Below are 19,775 nucleotides of genomic sequence, written 5' to 3' on the forward strand. Positions count from 1 at the left end.
AGGCTGAAGCAGGAGAATCACTTGAACCCTGGAGGTGGAGGTTGCAGTGAGCCAAGATTGCGCCACTGCATTCCAGCCTGGGCGACAGAGCGAGACTCCATCTCAAAAAAAAAAAAAGAAAATGTGCATAAGCATGAAGCTGTACCTGACAGATTGTGAGTACTCGACACATTTTATATATGTGTGTGTGTACGCGTGTGTGTGTACATATATATACACACACACACATATGTGTGTATATCTATTTCTCTATCTATATATATATATCAGAGACAAGGTCTTGTTCTGCCGCCCAGGCTGGAATGCAATGGCATGATCATGGCTCATGACAGCCTTGACCTCAAGCAACCCTCCCACCTCAGCTTCCCAAGTAGCTAGGACTACAAGAGCATGCCAATGCACCAGGCTAATTTTTAAATCTTTAGTAGAGACAGGGTCTCACTATGTTGCCCAGGCTGGCCTTAAAACTCCCAGGCTCAAGCGATCCTCCCACCTCAGCCTCCCAAAGTGCTGGGATTATAAGCGTGAGCCACTGCCCAGCCTTCAACACATAATATTGTCATTGATCTGCCAGAGATGCCCAGTCAACATCTCTGGGCATTTTACAAGAATGACTCATTTAAATGTCACAGTTACCTATGACTTAGATGCTATTATTACCCCATTTTACTGATGAGGAAACTGAGGTTTAGAGAAGTTTAAGTAGCAACCAGACACAGCTAGGTGATCCAATAACTAGAATATGAGTCCAAATCCTAGGCTTTTAACCACCGTGCCCCATGCAAAGCCTCATACTAGAAGAGAAATTGAGGCACAGAGGTTGGTTCTAGGACTGACAGTGCCCTTGGTAACGCCAGGAGAGGCTGGTGGAGACCTTCTGGATATCTCTACCCTCTGTCCCCTTCTTGTGCCTCATCCCTATCTGGGGCAGACTGGGCAGGAGGGAGAGGCTGTGGGAATGGGGGTGGCGTGGGAACAGGAGGCCTCGGGGAAAAGGGGTACAGGGCTGCACCAAGCCAGGGACAGGAGGGGGCTGGGAGTCAGACTCGCTTCCTTTGCTGGATTATCTCCTTTCAACAGTTTTATTGTAATTACCCTGAAAATGCCGCTATATATAGAGTGAGCCAAACAGCAGCTGTGCCTGGGGGGAGGGGGAATAAGAGGATGGGCGGGCAGGCAGCAGGGAGGAGGTGGGAGGAGGAGACAGGAAAGGAAAGGGAATCAGACAGGAAGAAGGGTAACAGCAGGGGGAGGGCGGGAGCTTCGGCAGAGATCTCAGAACTCTGGTTCTAGGGAGAACCGGCTGGGGAGAGGAAGGCTGCTGGGGAGAGGAAGGCTGCTGGGGAGGGGAAGGCAGTGCAGGGCCTGCTGGGTTCCAAGACCTTGGGTCCAGGCCCCACATGGACAATGGGCCGAGTGGCTCAGGGAGTGCACGAGGTTCCAATGGGCTTATGGGAAGGCTAGCTCTCCACTTCTTTGTACCCAAACACGGTTCTCAGGTCACTGCATGTCACTCCCCACCACTGCCCTTTGGTTGCCAGGACAACTGGGCAAACACCACACTAGCAGGGAGCCCCAAGCCCAGCCCACGCCCCACAAAGCCTCCAGCCAGGAAGGGGAAGGCAGGATACTACTGCCTGGGAAGGCAGAAGTGAGAGAGGCAGGGCCAACCCATTCCTGTTTCTCTTCTACTTCTTTCTCCAAAGAAAGCCCTCACTCTCCTCGCTACAGCCCAGGGAGGTCATGAGGGGCTGGGAAGACTCTTCTGGCAAAGTGGCCCACTCCAGCCCAGGCCTGGGAAGAAAGGACCCCCAAATCCTTCTGGCTACCAGTATCTTCTGCCCTCATGAGCTGGCCTCTCTCCAGACCACCCCCCAGCATTAAGAGGCGAGAGAAGGAAAAAAAAAAACACAAAACAAGTTTGTTGTTGTTTTTTTTTTTTTGAGACGGAGTTTCGCTCTTGTCATCCAGGCTGGACAGTGCAGTGGCACAATCTCGGCTCACTGCAACCTCTGCCTCCTGGGTTCAAGCAATTTTCCTGCCTCAGCCCCGCAAGTAGGTGGGATTACAGGCACCTGCCACCACACTCAGCTATTTTTTTTGTATTTTTAGTAGACACGGGGTTTCACCATGTTGGCCAGGCTGGTCTCAAACTCTTGACCTCAGGTGATCTGCTCGCCTCGGCCTCCCAAAGTGCTGGGATTACAGGCATGAGTCACCGCGCCTGGCCTTTTTTTTTTTTTTTTTAGATGGAGTCTCACTGCAACCTCCGCCTCCTGGGTTCAAGCAATTCTCCTGCCTCAGCCTCCCAAGCAGCTGGGATTACAGGCGCCCACCACCAGGCCTAGCTAATTTTTGTATTTTTAGTAGAAACGGGGTTTCACCATGTTGGTCAGGCTGGTCTCGAACTCCTGACCTCGGGTGATCCACCCGCCTCGGCCTCCCAAAGTGCTGGGATTACAGGCATCAGCGACCACACCCAGCCGAAAAATTTTTAAAGAGAGGGAGGTGGGAGGTAGGAGGTGGCAAAGGGTGGGCTAAGAAAGGCCCCCACACGTTTAGATGGGTCTGGATCTCTCCAGAGAACCTAGCACTGAATGGGTGTCACCAAGGCCTGCTGGAGGCCAAGGCCATGCCACCCACATGCCTGGAGTATGGCCTCTGGAACCCCCTGCAGGCAGGGTGGGGTGGGAGAAGGTAAAGGCTGAGCATGATGTCGCAGTCCCCACCAGCCTCTTCTCCCCCAAGCATGGTTGGGAACATTCCTCTGTGGTTTTCCCGCCAGCCGTACTGACGACTCTGTGGCCACAAGGCCAGAGCCACATGTGCAGAAGTGGCCAGATGTGACCAGAGGGTGGGGTTACACATACTCATCCTCATTCCCAACCCATGTCCTGCCCCAGCACCAGGAGGAAGGGTCCTTGGAAACTGCAGAAGGCCTTTCTGGAGGTAGCCAGCCACAGCCCACGATGGTGGCAAAGGAAATGGCAGCCAGCTCAGGTCTCCCCAGCCCGTGAAGTGCTCAGCAAGGCCCTGAGCTGGCCGGAGGGTTATCTGTTCTTAGTCAAGGCTGGCTTGGCCCGTGGCACTCTGATCACTCAGCCAAGCGATGGACAGGCGTCAACCTGCTGCTCCCGGCAATGCTGGGGTTGTAGGAGCCGGATGCCAGCCCGCCTGCCCAGGGAAGGGCAGGGGTCCAAGCACTCCTGGCTCCCAGCAGATAACCCTGCCTAGGGCTGGAACTGTCGCCAGCAGTACTGGCTTCCCTTGCAGGAGCCCTGCAGAGAGCACATGGGCTCAGGCAAGGGGAATCTCCCACCAGACTGTCACTACCACTGCAGCAGCAGAGATGTTAGGCCCAGAGCTGCAGTGGGAGCCACAGCCCTATTGGTATGCAGGTGGCAGGGCAGGCAGAGGGCTCTGCCATGCAGCCTCGTTCCCATGCAAACAGGAAGCACAGGCGACTCCAGAATATTAATTTGCAGGGCCTGCAGGGACTGGGTGGCATGCAGCACCCCAGGGGTTTGCCAGGTAGCAACCTGCTCCACCCAAAGTGGAAGGGGCCATGGCTGCTGTGCCTGAGTCAGGGAAAGGAGGGGCATGGAGCCCTATGAATAGAGTCTGCCCAGGCACAGACCCTGGAGCCTGGAGGGCCTTGCACTCTCTCAAGGATCTGTGCCCTCTGCCTGCCTGGCATGAGCAGAGCAGGTGGCAGCAGCTGCCATCAGCACCAAGCACCTGGAAGGGGAAGTGGTTGTGTCATGATAGGAAGAGGCTCTTGGCCGCCTCCTGGTGGACTAGGAAGGCTGGGGAACCTCTGGGAAAAGAAGAGGATAGACAGACCCGGGGCGCGGTGGCCAGTTACCCAGGGCTGTCTCTTAAAAAAAGGAAACCTGGGCCGGGCGCATTGGCTCGCGCCTGTAATCCCAGCAGTTTGGGAGGCTGAGGCGGGCGGATCACCTGAGGTCAGGAGTTCAAGACCAGCCTGGCCAACATGGCAAAACCCCATCTCTACTAAAAAATACAAAGATTAGCTGGGTGCGGTAGCGGGCACTTGTAATCCCAGCTACTCAGGAGGCTGAGGCAGGCAGAATTGTTTGAACCCAGGAGGCAGAGGTTGCAATGAGCCTAGATCATGCCACTGCACTCTAACCTGGGTGATAGAGCAAGACTCTATTTCAAAAAAAAAAAAAGAGGGTAGACGAAGGGGCACTGTTCCCTAAGAGGACAGGCCAAGAGCTCTGGCTAGCAAAGAGTCCCACTGAAAGGCCAGGGAGAGCCAGGCGCGGTGGCTGTAATCCCAGCACTTCGGGAGTCCGAGGCGTGTGGATCACTTGAGGTCAGGAGTTCAAGACCAGCCTGGCCAACATGGAGAAACTCCATTTCTACTCAAATTACAAAATTAGCTGGGCGTGGTGATGCATGCCTGTAATCCCAGCTACTCGGGAGGCTGAGGCAGGAAAATCACTTGAACCCGGGAGGCAGAGGTTGCAGTGAGCCAAGATCGTGACATTGCACTCCAGCCTGGGCAACAAGAGTGAAACTCTGTCTCAAAAAGAAAAAAAAGAAAAGAAAGCCAGGGAAAGGGTCACAGGGGAGGACAAGGCCCTGGGTCCTTCCCTCACCTGCCAGGATCTCACTCTGATGGGAATCGAGAGGCCAGTAGAGCCACCTCCTGCGGAGGTCAGAGGCAAGGCTCTGGGGGAAAGCCTTGGGCCCCCCCACCTGGCTCTATACTTTCCTCTTTCCTAGCACTGAGAACCTTCCTTCTCCTGGGAGTGGTGGCCTCAGTAACAAGCAGCAACACCATCTTGACCTCTGGTTTTCTGCAGGGCTGACCACCCTGCCCCCATGGGAAGTCCCAGCCTGGGTTGCTGAGTGGGTGGGGCTGTGTGTTTCTTTTTTTCTTTTTGTTTTTTGAGACGGAGTCTCGCTCTGTTGCCAAGACTGGAGTGCAGTGGCGCGATCTCGACTCACTGCAAGCTCCGCCTTCCGGGTTCACGCCATTCTCCTGCCTCAGCCTCCTGAGTAGCTGGGACTACAGGCGCCCGCCACCACGCCCAGCTAATTTTTTGTATTTTTAGTAGAGACGGGGTTTCACCGTGTTAGCCAGGATGGTCTCAATCTCCTGACCTCGTGATCTGCCCACCTCAGCCTCCCAAAGTGCCAGGATTACCGGCGTGAGCCACCGTGCCTGGCCTTGGGGCTGTGTGTTTCTAGCCATGCGAGGGGCTAGGAAAATAGCAAGTTCTGCCTCAGGAGCTGCCCTGCCCAGCTCACGAGCACAAGTGGCCATGGGCAGTGCACCACCTGAGTGACACTTCTTTCCCATCCCGCTGGGTCTGCCTCCTCTTCAGGAACCCCATCCAGCCCAGTGGAGACTTCTGTGGTAGATTATTCAGGCAACATGAGGGAGAGCCTGGTCCTCTGGGGGAGATGATGTAGGTGCTCATGGGGCAACCCCTGAGACTACTGCCAGCACAGCCTCAGTCTAAAAAAACGGTGTCCAGGCAAAGAGACACTGCCTCCAAACAGACGAATGGCTCTGGGCCATGAGGCACAGGTTTTAGCAGTGCCTTGGGAACAAGAGTTAACAATAAAAAACAGATCTAGCTTCCCAAGAGCAAGGCCAAGCCTTCCGCCTGCTCTGAACACACCATGAGCTGCACCCCGGGTCCAAGCCCCCTCTCAGAGACAACATCTCCAACTCAAGAATCCCTGTGACAAGAACCCTGGTCAGCAAGGAAATGGGACCTTTCGTTCCCCCTAGAGAAGCCCTGGGGGGGAGGGAGCTGGCACAGTGTGGACCTGCCTGGCACACCCAAGAGGCTTAGCACTTGGCTCTAAAAGGCCCTGCTCCATAAAATAAATATAAAAATAAGGCCAGGCACAGTGGTTCATGCCTGTAATCCCAGCACTTTGAGAGGCCAAGGCGGGCGGATCACGAGGTCAGGAGTTTGAGACCAGCCTGGCCAACATGGTGAAACCCCCGTCTCTACTAAAGATACAAAAAAAAAAAAAAAAAATTAGCTGGGCATGGTGGCCCACACCTGTAATCCCAGCTACTCGGGCAGCTGAGGCAGAATCACTTCAACCCAGGAGGTGGAGGTTGCAGTGAGCTGAGATCGCGCCACTGCACTCCAGCCTGGGCAACAACAGGGCGAGACTCCGTCTCTAAATAAATACATACATACATACATACATAATTTTTTTCTTTTTTTTTTTTGAGACGGAGTCTCACTCTGTCGCCAGGCTGGAGTGCCGTGGCGTGATCTCGGCTCACTGCAACCTCCGCCTTCCAGGTTCAAGCGATTCTCCTGTCTCAGCCTCCTGAGTAGCTGGGACCACAGGTGCGTGCCACCACATCCACCTAATTTTTTCTATTTTTAGGTAGAGACGGGGTTTTACCATGTTGGTCAGGATGACCTCAATCTCTTGACCTCATGATCCACCCGCCTCAGCCTCCCAAAGTGCTGAGATTACAGGCGTGAGCCACTGCGCCCGGCCTAAAATAAAATTAATTTTTAAAAAGACCCTGCTCCAAGGCCGGGCACGGTGGCTCACGCCTGTAATCCCAGCACTTCGGGAGGCCGAGGCGGGTGGATCACGAGGTCAGGAGATCGAGACCATGGTGAAACCCCGTCTCTACTAAAAATACAAAAAAAATTTAGCTGGGCGCGGTGGCCGGCGCCTGTAGTCCCAGCTACTCCGGAGGCTGAGGCAGGAGAATGGCGTGAACCCGGGAGGCAGAGCTTACAGTGAGCCGAGATCGCGCCACTGCACTCCAGCCTGGGCGACAGCGAGATTCCGTCTCAAAATAAATAAATAAATAAATAAAAGCCGGGCGCGGTGGCTCACGCCTGTAATCCCAGCACTTTGGAGAGGCTGAGGCAGGAGAATGGCCTGAACCCGGGAGGCGGAGCTTGCAGTGAGCCGAGATTGCGCCATTGCACTCCAGCCTGGGCGACAGAGCGAGACTCCGTCTCAAAAAAAATAAATAAATAAAAATAAAAAAATAAAAAAATAAAAATAAAAATAAAAAGACCCTGCTCCAGCCGGGCACAGTGGCTCACGCCTGTAATCTCAGCACTTTGGGAGGCCGAGACAGGCAGATCACGAGGTCAGGAGATCGAGACCATCCTGGCTAACACGGTGAAACCCCGTCTCTGCTAAAAACACAAAAAATTAGCTGGGCATGGTGGCAGGCACCTGTATTCTCAGCTACTTGGGAGGCTGAGGGGCTGAGGCAGGAGAATGGCATGAACCCAGGAGGTGGAGCTTGCAGTGAGCACCACTGCACTCCAGCCTTGGCGACAGAGCGAGACTCCGTCTCAAAAAAAAAAAAAAAAAGACCCTGCTCCAGAAGCCACCAGTCCCAGAAAGCTAGGAGGAGGGGAGGGGACCCAAGGGGCGTAGAGTACAAGGCATGGGGCATTATTACGCTGTTTGGAATGTCTATACAGGACATAAATGAGGTCTGTGCAGATACTCCCTGGATCTGAGGAGCTGCCTTTACAAGAGGAGAGAGTGTAAAGGACCTTGGAGATCATCTGTCTCAATACCCTCAAGACACAGGTGAGGAAACCAAGCCTCTTAGAGAGGCTGCTCTGCAGATGACCCTACCAGCCAAGTAGCAGCAAAACAGGGATCTGGACCCAGGTGTCCTGACTCCTGGCACAGGCAGGTTCCCTCTGAACATACACGTGTGCAGTCTGGCTCCCATGTGGGGTGTCCTATGTGCTCAGTGTAAGCCAGCCCTGGGACAAGTGAGGGTCTCAAAAACAAGAAGAGGGGATGAGGCAGGGGGAGGGAGACACAGGAGGTTGTACGGGGGCTGGTGTTCAACTTTATTCCTGAGCCCCCTTCTCTCCTTGGGCTAAAATCCCCTCAGGGAGGAAGATCACAGACCAAGTGGTCCTCAGTATTTACAGAAAACAAAGCCTCCTCTCACGACCCCAGGAGGCCCCCGAGGCCAGAATGGTTCCTGTGCTCCAGGAGCACAAACTGTGAACTCGCACTGACAGGCCCAGCACATAAGGCTGTGTAGGATGCATATTGCACATGGGCTCTCATCTAAAGGGGTGAGTTGGGGCTGACATCTAGCCCAAGCTCCAATCGCCAGGCCATGCACACTGGCATGAGGACGTATCTACCCAGAAGAAGGGCCTTTTAAAAACCTGCACAAAAGAAGCTTTTATGTGGATTAGCAACGTTCCTACCCAGAGACCTGAGTTCAAATTCCAGCTCTCACTTACTCTGTGGCCTTGGGCAGGTTCCCTTTTTCTTTTTTTCTGACAGAGTCTCGCTCTGTTGCTAGGCTGGAGTACTGCAGTGGTGCGATCTTGGCTCACTGCAACCTCCACCTCCCGGGTTCCAGTGATTCTCCTGCCTCAGCCTCCTGAGTAGCTGCGACTACACGCATGTGCCACCATACCCAGCTAATTTTTGTATTTTTAGTAGAGACGGAGTTTCACCATGTTGGCCAGGATGGTCTCCATCTCGACCTCGTGATCCGCCTGCCTCGGCCTCCCAAAGTGCTGGGATTACAGGCGTGAGCCACCACGCCCGGCCAGGTTCTTTTTTTTTTTTTTTTTTTTGGAGACAGTCTCTCTGTTGCCCAGGCTGGAGTGCAGTGGGGTGATCTCGGGTCACTGCAACCTCCGCCTCCCGGGTTGAAGCGATTCTCCTGCCTCAGCCTCCCAAGTAGCTGGGACTACAGGCACATGCCACCACACCTGGCTACTCGTTTGTATTTTTAGTAGAGGCGGTTTCACCGTATTAGCCAGGATGGTCTATCTCCCGACCTCAGCTGATCCACCCGCCTCAGCCTTCCAAAGTGCTGGGATTACAGGCTTGAGCTACCGCCCCCGGCCCAGGATCCCTTTATTTAAGAGATAGCCCTGGGTAACTGGCCTACCCTAGAGGGCAGAATCTCCCACCAGCACCCAGGCCCTCAGGACCTCCCTCACCAGGCTGGGGAGTCAGCAGCTTCTAATTACCTTGTTCTGTCTCTTGGAGATTGGGGAAAGGCTCTTGTTCCTGTCCTGGCCTGAGGGAGTTTGGAAGGAGGCAGAGAACAGCATTTCACACCCTGAGCCCATGACGCTGTGACACCGATGACCCCTCCCCACCAAGGACAGTTTCCCATGATCTATTTCTGTGCTCTGTGTGACTAGTGAGGCCAATTTAGGCTCAACAGGTTCTACCACAATTCAGATACTATTTCCACATAGGCAAGCTGGGTCTGACTCTCACCTAGCAATTTTCACAATTCCTTAAGTAACACAAGTGAACACACATCACATAGTGGTTGAGAGCAAGGGCTCTGGAGTGAGAGGACGCTGGGGTTCAATTCAGGCACTCCCCTTCCTAGGGCAAGACACGGGGCACCACCCTGCACTCCATGCAGGCATCTGTAAACTGGGAGGCAGAACAGCACCCAACACCCAGGGTAGTTAGGTTCGGGAGAATGTATGCTGAGGAGCTTGGCACAGGGCCTGGGAAGATCAAGAGGTGCCAGGCAGGGCTATTATTAATGGCTCCTAATATTTTTTGTGTCCTGAACTCTTTTGGCAATCTAGTGAAGCCTGTGGACCACTTCTCAGAATGGTTCTTTTTTTTTTTTTGAGATGTAGTTTCACTCTTGTTGCCCAGGCTGGAGTGCAATGGCATGATCTCGGCTCACTGCAACCTCTGCCTCCCAAGTTCAAGCAATTCTCCTGCCTCAGCCTCCCAAGTAGCTGGGATTACAGGCATGCGCCACCATGCCCGGCTAATTTTATATTTTTAGTAGAGACGGGGTTTCACCACGTTGTCCAGGCTGGTTTCGAAACCCTGACCTCAGGTGATCCGCCTGCCTCGGCCTCCCAAAGTGCTGGAATTATAGGTGTGAGCCACCATGCCTGGCCTTCTCAGGATGTTTCTAAAGTGCATAAAATCAGACGGGTGCAGTGGCTCACACCTGTAATCCCAGCACTTTGGGACCCCGAGGTGGGCAGATCACTTGCAGTCAGGAGTTCAAGACCAGCCTGGCCAACGTGGTGAAACCCCGTCTCTACTAAAAATACAAAAATTACCCAGGCATGGTCTCACATACTTGGGAGACTGAGGCAGGAGAATCGCTTGAACCCAGAGGCGGAGGTTGCAGTGAGCTGAGATTGCACTACTGCACTCCGGCCTAGGCAACACAGTGAGACTCTGTCTCAAAAAAAAAAATTAAAAAAAAAAATAAATAAAGTGCATAAAATCAAATACTTAAGAATTCCCAAATCTTTTAAGTGGGGCCAACTTCACAGACCACCTGGATTCTAAGGGTGCCAGCCTCAGACTCCCACCAGAGGGAAGTCTTAGCACTCATTTCAGACTGTCTGAATATCACTCTGTGGTCCTGTCACAAAGAAAGCCCTTCTTGTGGGTCCCACACAACACAAACCAGTGCAGCCAGCGGCTGGGTGTCGATGCCAGAGGAGGAATCTCTGAGAGCAGCTTCCTTCCCACTCCCGCACTTCCAGGCCATCTCACCTGCCTCGCTACCTCCAGGAAGGGCCACTCTGTGCTCTGTGGCTCAGGCCACAGTTGTGGGATCCCTTTTGTCCCTCAAAAACATTACTTAGCACAGATGAGCACAAGTTTCGGGCCTTGCTCTTGGGGCCCCCAGCTGCAAGCAGTCCAAAATTCTTCCCTGGGCTCCAACCTCACTGAGCCCCACTGCAGGTGACACCTCTCTCCCCAGTTCTATTCCACATCCTCCTGGGTTGAGGACATGGGAGGCCCAAAGCCCCTTTTCCCACAAAGCAGACGCAATGTGAAACTGACCTCAGAGACCCTTAGTGTGTCAGGGAAGGAAGGGCCTGAAGATCAGCAACTCAATTCCCCCAGTTTTCAGAGGAGGAAAGTGAGGCCAGAGAAGGAAGAGACTTGTCCAAGGTCACCTGGAAAGGAGATGGAGGACCCAGGGCTTAATCCCAGCTCTTCTGGCTCTCTGTCTGCTCCCCACTAAAAAACAGAAGGGGAAACACTAAGGCCCAGTCTCAAACTGAATGAGAGATGCAACAAGGGGCCAAACTCTGTATTAAGGATCCAGAGGTCTAGACAAGGGCACCAGAACATCAGAGCCCAGGAGTGCAGGGGAGAATGGGATCAAGTGCAGGGAACCCCCAGAAACCTTGAGGCAGACTGCGACTCTGAAAGACCTTAAGCTCAGGATGCAGAGCCCTGATGGAAGGCACAACGCATCTCTCACTGGTACAGATAGAGTTAGCAGTTGATCTTGGGATGCTCTCTGGAGGAGAAGTAGACTCACATTTCCCAGTCCAGCCATTTCCGGCATATACCTGGGTACAAAGCTACAGGCAAGTAAAAGGCACACTAACCATTCAAAGTCTGCAGCTGTTGCTAGGACTGTTTGCTCCACACCTGGGGTGGAATGGCAGGGGCTCCAGAGCAGATCTGCCTCCACTCCCCAAGCACAGCACAGCCCTGGGTGTCCAGCAGGGCGCCCTGCCCACCTGGCTGCTTGCCATAATCCCCCATTCCACTGGGGTTTAGACACCTGCTCCCTGGCGGCTGGAAACATCCTCTCTCCTGACTGACAGGCAGCTGGGAGTTGGATTCACCTCTCTCTGGGGCGACAGCCTCCCTCCTCCTGTATAGACCCTTCTCCCAGGAGTCCCAAGACCCACCAAGGCCTTCCAGGGATGCTGATGACATCCACTGGCTGACTGCTGGGCCCTGTGACCCATGTCCACACAGCTCTTACTCCAAGGATGAGGTGAGTCTACTCTCATCAGAATCACCTGAGACATGAGTTTAAATCATTGGTTCCTGGGCTGCCCTACAGAATCCAAACCTTTGTTGGGGGGCAGGGTGTCAAGGCCTGAGAATCTGCATTTTAATACATTCCCTTGGTAATTCTGATGCGACCAAAAGTTTGAGAACCACTGCCTCACAGTGTCCCTAGGCTGCCTGCTGCCAACCTGACAGCTGTTACAGCTGTGTGTGTGGACACAGTTAATCTGATTTCCTGTCTGGCAGCTGTGTGGCAGGGAAGGGACAGCTGAGGGTCTCAAAAACAAGAAGAGGGGATGAGGCAGGGGGAGGGAGACACAGGAGGTTGTATGGGGGCTGGTGTTCAACTTTATTCCTGAGCCCCCTTCTCTCCTTGGGCTAAAATCCCCTCAGGGAGGAAGATCACAGACCAAGTGGTCCTCAGTATTTACAGAAAACAAAGCCTCCTCTCACAACCCCAGGAGGCCCCCGAGGCCAGAATGGTTCCTGTGCTCCAGGAGCACAAACTGTGAACTCGCACTGACAGGCCCAGCACATAAGGCTGTGTAGGATGCATATTGCACATGGGCTCTCGTCTAAAGGGGTGAGTTGGGGCTGACATCTAGCCCAAGCTCCAATCGCCAGGCCATGCACACTGGCATGAGGACGTATCTACCCAGAAGAAGGGCCACCTTTTTAAAATCTGCACAAAAGAAGCTTTTTATTATTTTTTTTTTTTGAGGCGGAGTCTCGCTCTTGTTGCCCAGGCTGGAGTGCAATGGCGCAATCTCGGCTCACTGCAACCTCCGCCTCCCGGGTTCAAGCGATTCTCCTGCCTCAGCCTCCCAAGTAGCTAGGATTACAGGCATGCACCACCATGTCCGGCTAATTTTTTTGTATTTTTAGTAGAGACGGGGTTTCTCCATGTTGGTCAGGCTGGTCTCAAACTCCCTACCTCATGTGATCCGCCCGCCTCGGCCTCCCAAAGTGCTGGGATTCTAGTTGTGAGCCACCGAGCCTGGCCAAAAGCAGCTTTTATGTGGATTAGCAATGTTCCTACCCAGAGACCTGAGTTCAAATTCCAGCTCTCACTCTGTGACCTTGGGCAGGTTCCCTTTTTTTAAGAGATAGGGTCTTGTTATAGCGCCCAGACTGGAATGCAGTGATCATAGCTCATTGCAGCCTCAAACTCTTGGGCTCAAGCAATCCTCCTGCCTCAGCCTCCTGAGTAGCTAGAACTACAGGTGCATGCTACCATGCCTGGTTAATTTTTTTTTTTTTTTAACATTTTTTTGTAGAGACATGGTCTGGCTATGCTGCGCAGGCTGGTCTCAAACTCCTGGCCTGAAGTGATCTTCCTCCCTCAGGCTTCCAAAGTGCTGGGATTACAGGTATGAGCCACCATGTCCAGTAAGTTCCTTAACCTCTCTGAGCCTTCTCAATTGTTCACCACAGCTATCAATACTTTCCCAAAAGAGATATGGCAAGGGCCGGGCGTGGTGGCTCACGCCTGTAATCCCAACACTGTGGGGAGGCTGAGGCAGGTGAATCACGAGGACAGGAGTTCGAGACCAGCCTGGCTAACATAGTGAAAACCCGTCTCTACTACAAATACAAAAATTAGCCGGGCATGGTGGCATGTGTCTGTAGTCCCAGCTACTCGGAAGGCTGAGGCAGGAGAATCGCTTGAACCCAGGAGGTGGAGGCTGTGGTGACCCGAGATCGTGCCACTGTACTCCAGCCTGGGCAAAAGAGGGAGACTCCATATCAAAAAAAAAAAAAAAAAAAAGGACAGAGAATGTACCTGATAGCCTTGTCACTTAGAGCATTATAATAGTTCCACTCTCACCCCTGAGTCTTGCACTTCTTACCCTCCTGGCACTACATACCTACACACACAGCCAAACCCACAAAGACTGAAGAGCACGAACAAGAACATCCAGGGAAAGCCCTAAGACCAAACCTGGACCCCATGGCACTTCCCAGTGTCCACAGCATTCCTTCTAGCACAAGCAGGATTCACACCCTCCCTCCATGGGAAAAGCAGACTCCTCCTCCATGCCATCTCATAAAGTCCTGTGTATTGTCTGGGCATCAGCTCCACCCAGTATAGGACAAAGGGGAATCCAGGACCCACATAAGGGAAGCAGAGAATTCCCCACCTCTGTGTCCTTGAGAATCCCATACTAGGGTTCAAACTCCCAGGCTCCCCAAGCCAGAACCAAGCTTGGATGATGGTGGTGCCCACTGTGCACTGGGGGGCTGTGGTAGGGTGGCCAGGCAGAGACCCCATCCATCAAGGGAGACCTCTGATCGCTAAGAGCAGATGCTGAGATCTGCCCCGCTCTTTAAGCAAGAACAGCAGAGTGCCCCTGTCCTTCAGTAGGCTAAGGCTCTGTCTCACCCACTGGGGTGACTCACTAAAGCTGTCTCTATTCACCCAGAGGTCCAAGCCCCAGAATAGAGCCCAGGAATCCTGCCAGCAATTCTGGACTCCAGTCCTCCCCACATGCGACATTCATTCATCCATGTGCCAGGCACTGTGCTAGGTACTGGGCAATGGCAACAACCAAGACAGCCCAGAGAGCAAAGGCTGTCCCTAAAATAGGGTTCCAAAGATGCTGCTGGAGGTGGCAGGCAGGCACCACCCTCGAAAGACCCTTGCCCCAACCCCTTGGGCTTGGGAGACCTGCACAACTCACACTGTCCAAAGAAGCTTCCCTGGACACCTGCTTTTTCAGCCATAGGATCTTGCATCCTGTCTGGAGACCGATCAAGAGATGGGGAGAGGGGGTGGGGAGGGAAACACCAGGCTGCCTGGGCCCTCATGGCCGTGTTTATCCGGGGTGGATTTTTTTTAACCCAAAGGTTAAAGTGTTTCTATTTGAAACATCTATTTACATTCCAGAGTCCAAAAAAAAAAAAAAAAAAAAAACAACAAGGCTGCCGAGCTCCAGGCCTATATCTGTCCCTAGCCGCGTCACAGACACAGCATCAGAGCTGCGCAGGGGGAACATTCTTAGCCCTCTCCCCGAGCCGCTGAGGTGACTCACGCCTCCCTCCTGCCAGCATGGACCAAGCCACCACTCTGAAGGCCAGCCAGCATTGGGGGTGGAGTGGGGAGACAGGGATCTGGAGAGAGGGGCTGCCTGGGACCCCATGCAGGGGCAGCCAGGCTTAGGGAGGAGATGAGAGCAGGGTCCCAGCCTGCAAGGTTTCTGGGGTACAATCTGAAAGCAGGTGAATGAACAAGCTGAGGAGGAAACTTCCGGCCAACTGCTGGCTGCTGCTGGTAGCAAGGAACAGAGGGGACAGGGCAGGATGGGTGGACCTGATAAGCCAGATAGTGTGGAGCTGTCCCAAGCAGATGCTCTGTGATTATTCTGCCTTCCAAGAGACCACCTTGAGTCCCAGAGGCTATGGGCTAGGGGCCAGCAGGTAGGGTCTTTAGCTAGACCTGTGGACTCCAGACCAGGGTAAGAACCAGCCCTCTGGGTTTATTCCTCATCCCAGGGACCTGTGTAGGTGGCCCCCAGGCATATGCCCCTACCTCAGGGGACTACACGGGTATCTTGTAGAGCCGGTCCCCAAGGGTATGCCCCCATCCCCGCCCCAGGCTACAGGGCTGGCCCCGGGGTAATGCTCCTATCCCCGGGGCCTGCATGGATACCCTGCAGGGCTAGTCTTCAGGGTCATGCCCCTACATGAGAACACTGCATGGGCATCCCTGCCTGGGCAGAAGATAGGTCATGTTCCAAAGATTTTTTTGAATCTTCCCAAAACATTCATGCTCTGACACATCCAAGTCCCACTGCAACCTTATCCCTGGGCAGCTCAGAGCCAAATCACAGGCACCTGCAGAGGCACACAGTTCCCACTTTCCAGTTTGAAGCTTGGGATGCACACCCACATATCCAGAGGCAAGGACTCCCCATTCACACGCACACACAGACACCCACACTTGAGTGCCAAGCCACTGCCAGGAGGGGCTGAGCAGGCATGAGTCCAGCAGGCCCCTCCCTGGAGGAAGCATCTTGTGGTGCCGGCCTGGTGGGGAGGCTGTGCCAGGAAGGCTTGATGCTGCCAACAGGTTCCTGGGAGTGAGGGAAGGAGTGGCCCAGCTCTGGGGGACCCCACCCCTAGTCAAGAGCCAAAAAAGTTCCTGCTGAGAAGGTGGCAGGATTAGGGGGTCCCGAAGCCCATCTGAGCCAGAGTAACACCTCTTCATCCTCATGAGATGGGAATCAACCCAGACCTGGGGAGAGGAGCGCCATCGGGAGCCAACTAGGGGCTAAGGCAGCCAAGCCCCTCAATATCCAAGCTGCCAGCCTCTGCCTAACTCCATCACAACTGCACCAAGCCTCCCCAAGTGTCTGATTCTCAAGAGACTCCTGGCTGGGGACTTGCGGAAGTCACTGTACTCAATCCTGTAGCCCCAAGAACCAAGCCAGAGGAGCTGGGGTAACCTTTATTCTTGTGGACACCCAGCTATGCCTTCTTCCCTTGCCCAAACTTGGGGAGCGGGTAGCATGAAGGCAGGTCACTGACCCACTTCCTCCCCTCTGACCACAGTGCCAACTAGGCCAGGATCCTCCAGTAACCCCCAGCCCCCAGCAGCGGATGCCGACCCTGCCAGAGAATGAAGGGACTGGAAGAAATGCAGCAGAGTACAGCTGAGGGGCACAGGGGAGCAGCAGGATCTGGGCAGGGAGGGCAGGGGCCTCTCTGAGCAGGGATCCCCCAGCCCCGTGTATTCTCAACAAAACTGTCAAGACAGATTTATGCAGGATCCTATCTGTGCAAGGCTCAGGGCCAGATACTCAGCCCAGGGACAAGGATGCCCGATGACAGAGGGCAGGCAGGGACATCAAGGCACTTACCTGTCACAGGGATGCTGTGCAGAGAAGTCTGCGGCAGGATTTCCAAGGATGGTTCCCGGCCTGACATCCCATCTGCTGAGAAACAGGATTCTGTCTCATAGATGGTCTGCAGCATCTCCACGAGCCCCTGAGCCTTGGGCACCAGCAGCATGCCAGGGAGGGGGCCGCCAGAGGCGGGGAGCAGGCCGAAGGGAAGGTGGTCGGGCAGCCCACACTGCACAGGTTCCCTCAGGCCACTGCCGATGGGACCCACACTGTGGGGAAGTGCCTCATCCGGCCTGGGCACTCCTGGCGGCAGGAGGGGCAGGGAGGCCCTAGAGCTGCAGGCCCAGCTCTGCTCTAGAGGGGCAACCGACCACCAGCCTCTCCCTGGTTCCTGGGAGCTGGGGTATGGCTGAGCACTTGGGACAGGAAGGGGAGCTCAGCGGGCAGGCGGGCTCTGTGTTCCCTCCCAACCCTGGGTGACAGCTCTGGGCCCGGCTCCCTGCTCCTCCTTCCCGAATGAGCCGCCGCCGGCAGCTGGCAGGAGACTGAAATAGCAGTTGGGGGAGGGCCCTGTCTATAAATAGGTGGAGCATGCTCAGGGAGCTGCGGGCCGGCTGCCAGGAGGCCCCATGGGGGGGAGGCGGTTCTACCCCAGGAGGAAGCGCCAGGCGAGGGGGATGGGAACAGGGGAGGGCCAGCACTCAGGGCCAAGGCCACAGCGCTGGGTGGCCAGAGGCTGGGCTGGGGAAGGGCGCCGGCTGGGGTACCCATGCATCTGGGAGCGGCTCTGGCTGCTACTCTTGGCAAGCAAGCCAGGGGATGGACACCAAGAAGCCAGACTCAAGCCTCCGTCTTTCTTCTTGCCTTCCAGAACAGGTAAAGGAATCAGAAGGGTCTAGGAGAGGCTGGCACACAGGCACCTTCCCTGGAGTTCTAATAGCCCCATGAAGGTTTGCTTAACTTCTGCCCTCCCACAGAGTTGAGAGGTGCCTCCCCACCCCACCCCTTCAACCAGCAGAGAGACCCCTAAACACCTGCTAAACGGCAGCTCCCTCCCGCTCATTCTAGAGTGTCGCCTCCAGAGGCTGCTCAGCCTCAGCCTCTTTCTAGGGTGTAGGGATACTCCTCCTGGGCAGACAGGTGTCCCCTGGTCCCCTTTCCTCACCCCAATCCAGGAAAGGGGACCACGGAACATCTGCTAATTCTCAGAGCACAGGTAGCTCCTCCATGGCAATGTGCCAGGTGAAGTGCTAAGAACATCATATACATCATCTCATTTATTCTGCGTGGTGACCTTGGGAGAGAGGCACAGATGGGAAAACTGAGGCACAGGGACATGAAGTCACTCACCCTAGGTCATAAAGCTGTTTACATGGCAGGGCTGGGATGTCTGAGGCTCAGGTCTGAGCTCTAACCACCACACTCCACTGCCTCCCATTTCCCAGGGTTTCTATTAACAGGTACAATGACCCCTGTGCTCAAGTAGGAAGAGACTTGAGGTTGGAACCTCGCTAAGGAGAGTCAAGAGTTTTTCAGCATCCAGTCATTACCCACCAGCCAGCCTCAGGCCTGGCAGCACAGCCCCTGCTCCCTGGGTCCTGGGGCTGGTGCACCATGAGGACCAGTGCCACTGCCCCGCCCTCCCCACCGCTGGCCTGCCCCTGCTCCTCAGGTTGTGCCTCCCACTTGGCCCCCTGACCTCACTAGAGCCTTTTAATAGCCTGGTTATTCCTGTGTCTATATCCCCCTCCCCCTTCCTGATGTCACAGTTGCTATTTTGGAGCCCCCTCCTTGACCCCTACTCCAGGCATGGAGCCAGGGACACCTGTCCTCTCTCTGGACTGGATGACCTCACCCTCTTGTTGGGAGCCCAGGAGGAGCTGGCCAACCAAGGACACAGTGGCTGTGGCTCCTGGAGCCCAATTTCCCAGCCAGCTTCTGCCAGTCAGGGATGGCAAAGGGGTCTCCTGCCCTTAGGCTGGGAGTGGGAGGATTAGGGGGACCACACCTATAGGCAGAGGGAGGCTTTCCCAGGCCCTAGACTAGCAAGATGTATATGTTGCCGGGGGGTACCCAGTGGTGGACCAGGAAAGAAACAGGGGTCTGGAGCTGCAGCTTCTAAACCAGGACAGATTCTAGAAAAAGGGCAATGGAACAGTACTCCCTCAGAGGCCTAGCGCTGGTGGACATTCAGAGTATGGCTGGGGATCTCGTTCACCACCCCTTGCCCCAACCTCATCCTGGCCAACCAGGCCCCTCTCAAGAGGAAGGGAAGGGAAGGTCTTCATCAGTGGGGTGATGGGCAGCAGATTCAAGGGAGCCCAGAAAGCCGAGAGCAGCAACCCCTCCCAGCCCAGGACTCCACCCACCCATGCTAGGAGTAACCAGAAGGGCTGGCTAGCCCTGTCCCAGCTCTCTCTGCCTGCCCCAGGCATAGGAGAGTGTGGCAGGAGAGCCTTGTTCTAAAGAGGAAGTTGTCAGTTACCAGGACTCAAAAGCAGGGCCCCCAGAACCTGGAGCACCCAGACATCGAAGGAAAGAGGACTTCCTGCTTAGCGAAGATAGTAGCACCCAGGACAGGGACACCCAGAGGTGGCTGGAGCCGGGAGCTGGCACCATTACAGCCTCCAAGAAGTAGGAAGCAAAGTGTTGGACACAGTCAGAAAATCCTCAGTGCAATTCCCAGAACCCTCCAAGGCAATAAGAGAGGAGGTTTGGGATGGGGACAAATGCCTTTTTTTCTTCTGAGATTCAGGTGATACAAGGTCCTCCTAATGTCTAACTTCAATCCTTCATGCTTTAGCCCCCCTCCTTGCAGTTCACTTCTCTTTTCCATTCTCTCCCATCCAGCACACCCATGTCTCATCCCACAAACCTTATGGAGCACCCACCAAGCATGGGGTACATGAGCTTCACCCAGAGCCAGGACTGTCTTCCCCAGACTCACTCTGCCCCTCCCTCAAAGGCTGTACTCTGACCTCCTAGCCCTCTGAATCTGAAGGAGGAAAGAATCTAACCCTGGCTCCAGGTTCCATTTCCTGAGCCCAAAGGCTGTGGGGATGGGGGGACCTTGACCAAAGGGAAGAAAGCAAGGTCTGCTTAGTGTGCAGTGAAAAAGCCAAGGGCTGGCCCAGGAGCACCCTG

General features: G+C 54.6%; 1 protein-coding gene across 12 annotated transcripts in view; it reads right to left on the reverse strand.

The window, feature by feature from the left end:
• The window catches only part of HDAC5 (histone deacetylase 5), a 47,230-nt gene that overhangs the window by 17,707 nt on the left and 9,748 nt on the right, over nucleotides 1-19,775 (reverse strand). For 3 of the 12 annotated variants that reach the window (XM_032163806.2, XM_032163804.2, XM_032163807.2), the window contains 2 exons: nucleotides 16,647-16,721; nucleotides 9,000-9,049 (listed from right to left, as the gene is read on the reverse strand). The exons of 1 other annotated variant lie outside the window; for it this stretch is intronic. In XM_032163806.2, the coding sequence (XP_032019697.1) occupies nucleotides 9,000-9,049; nucleotides 16,647-16,721 (125 nt within the window). Of the gene's footprint in view, nucleotides 1-8,999; nucleotides 9,050-10,815; nucleotides 10,932-16,646; nucleotides 16,723-19,775 lie in introns of those variants that run through there. 8 more of the 12 variants (XM_032163805.2, XM_032163809.2, XM_032163814.2 and 5 more) reach the window with 5 other exon arrangements.

Source organism: Hylobates moloch, unplaced genomic scaffold, assembly GCF_009828535.3.
Source record: "Hylobates moloch isolate HMO894 unplaced genomic scaffold, HMol_V3 SCAFFOLD_10, whole genome shotgun sequence".
Lineage (NCBI taxonomy): Eukaryota > Metazoa > Chordata > Mammalia > Primates > Hylobatidae > Hylobates > Hylobates moloch.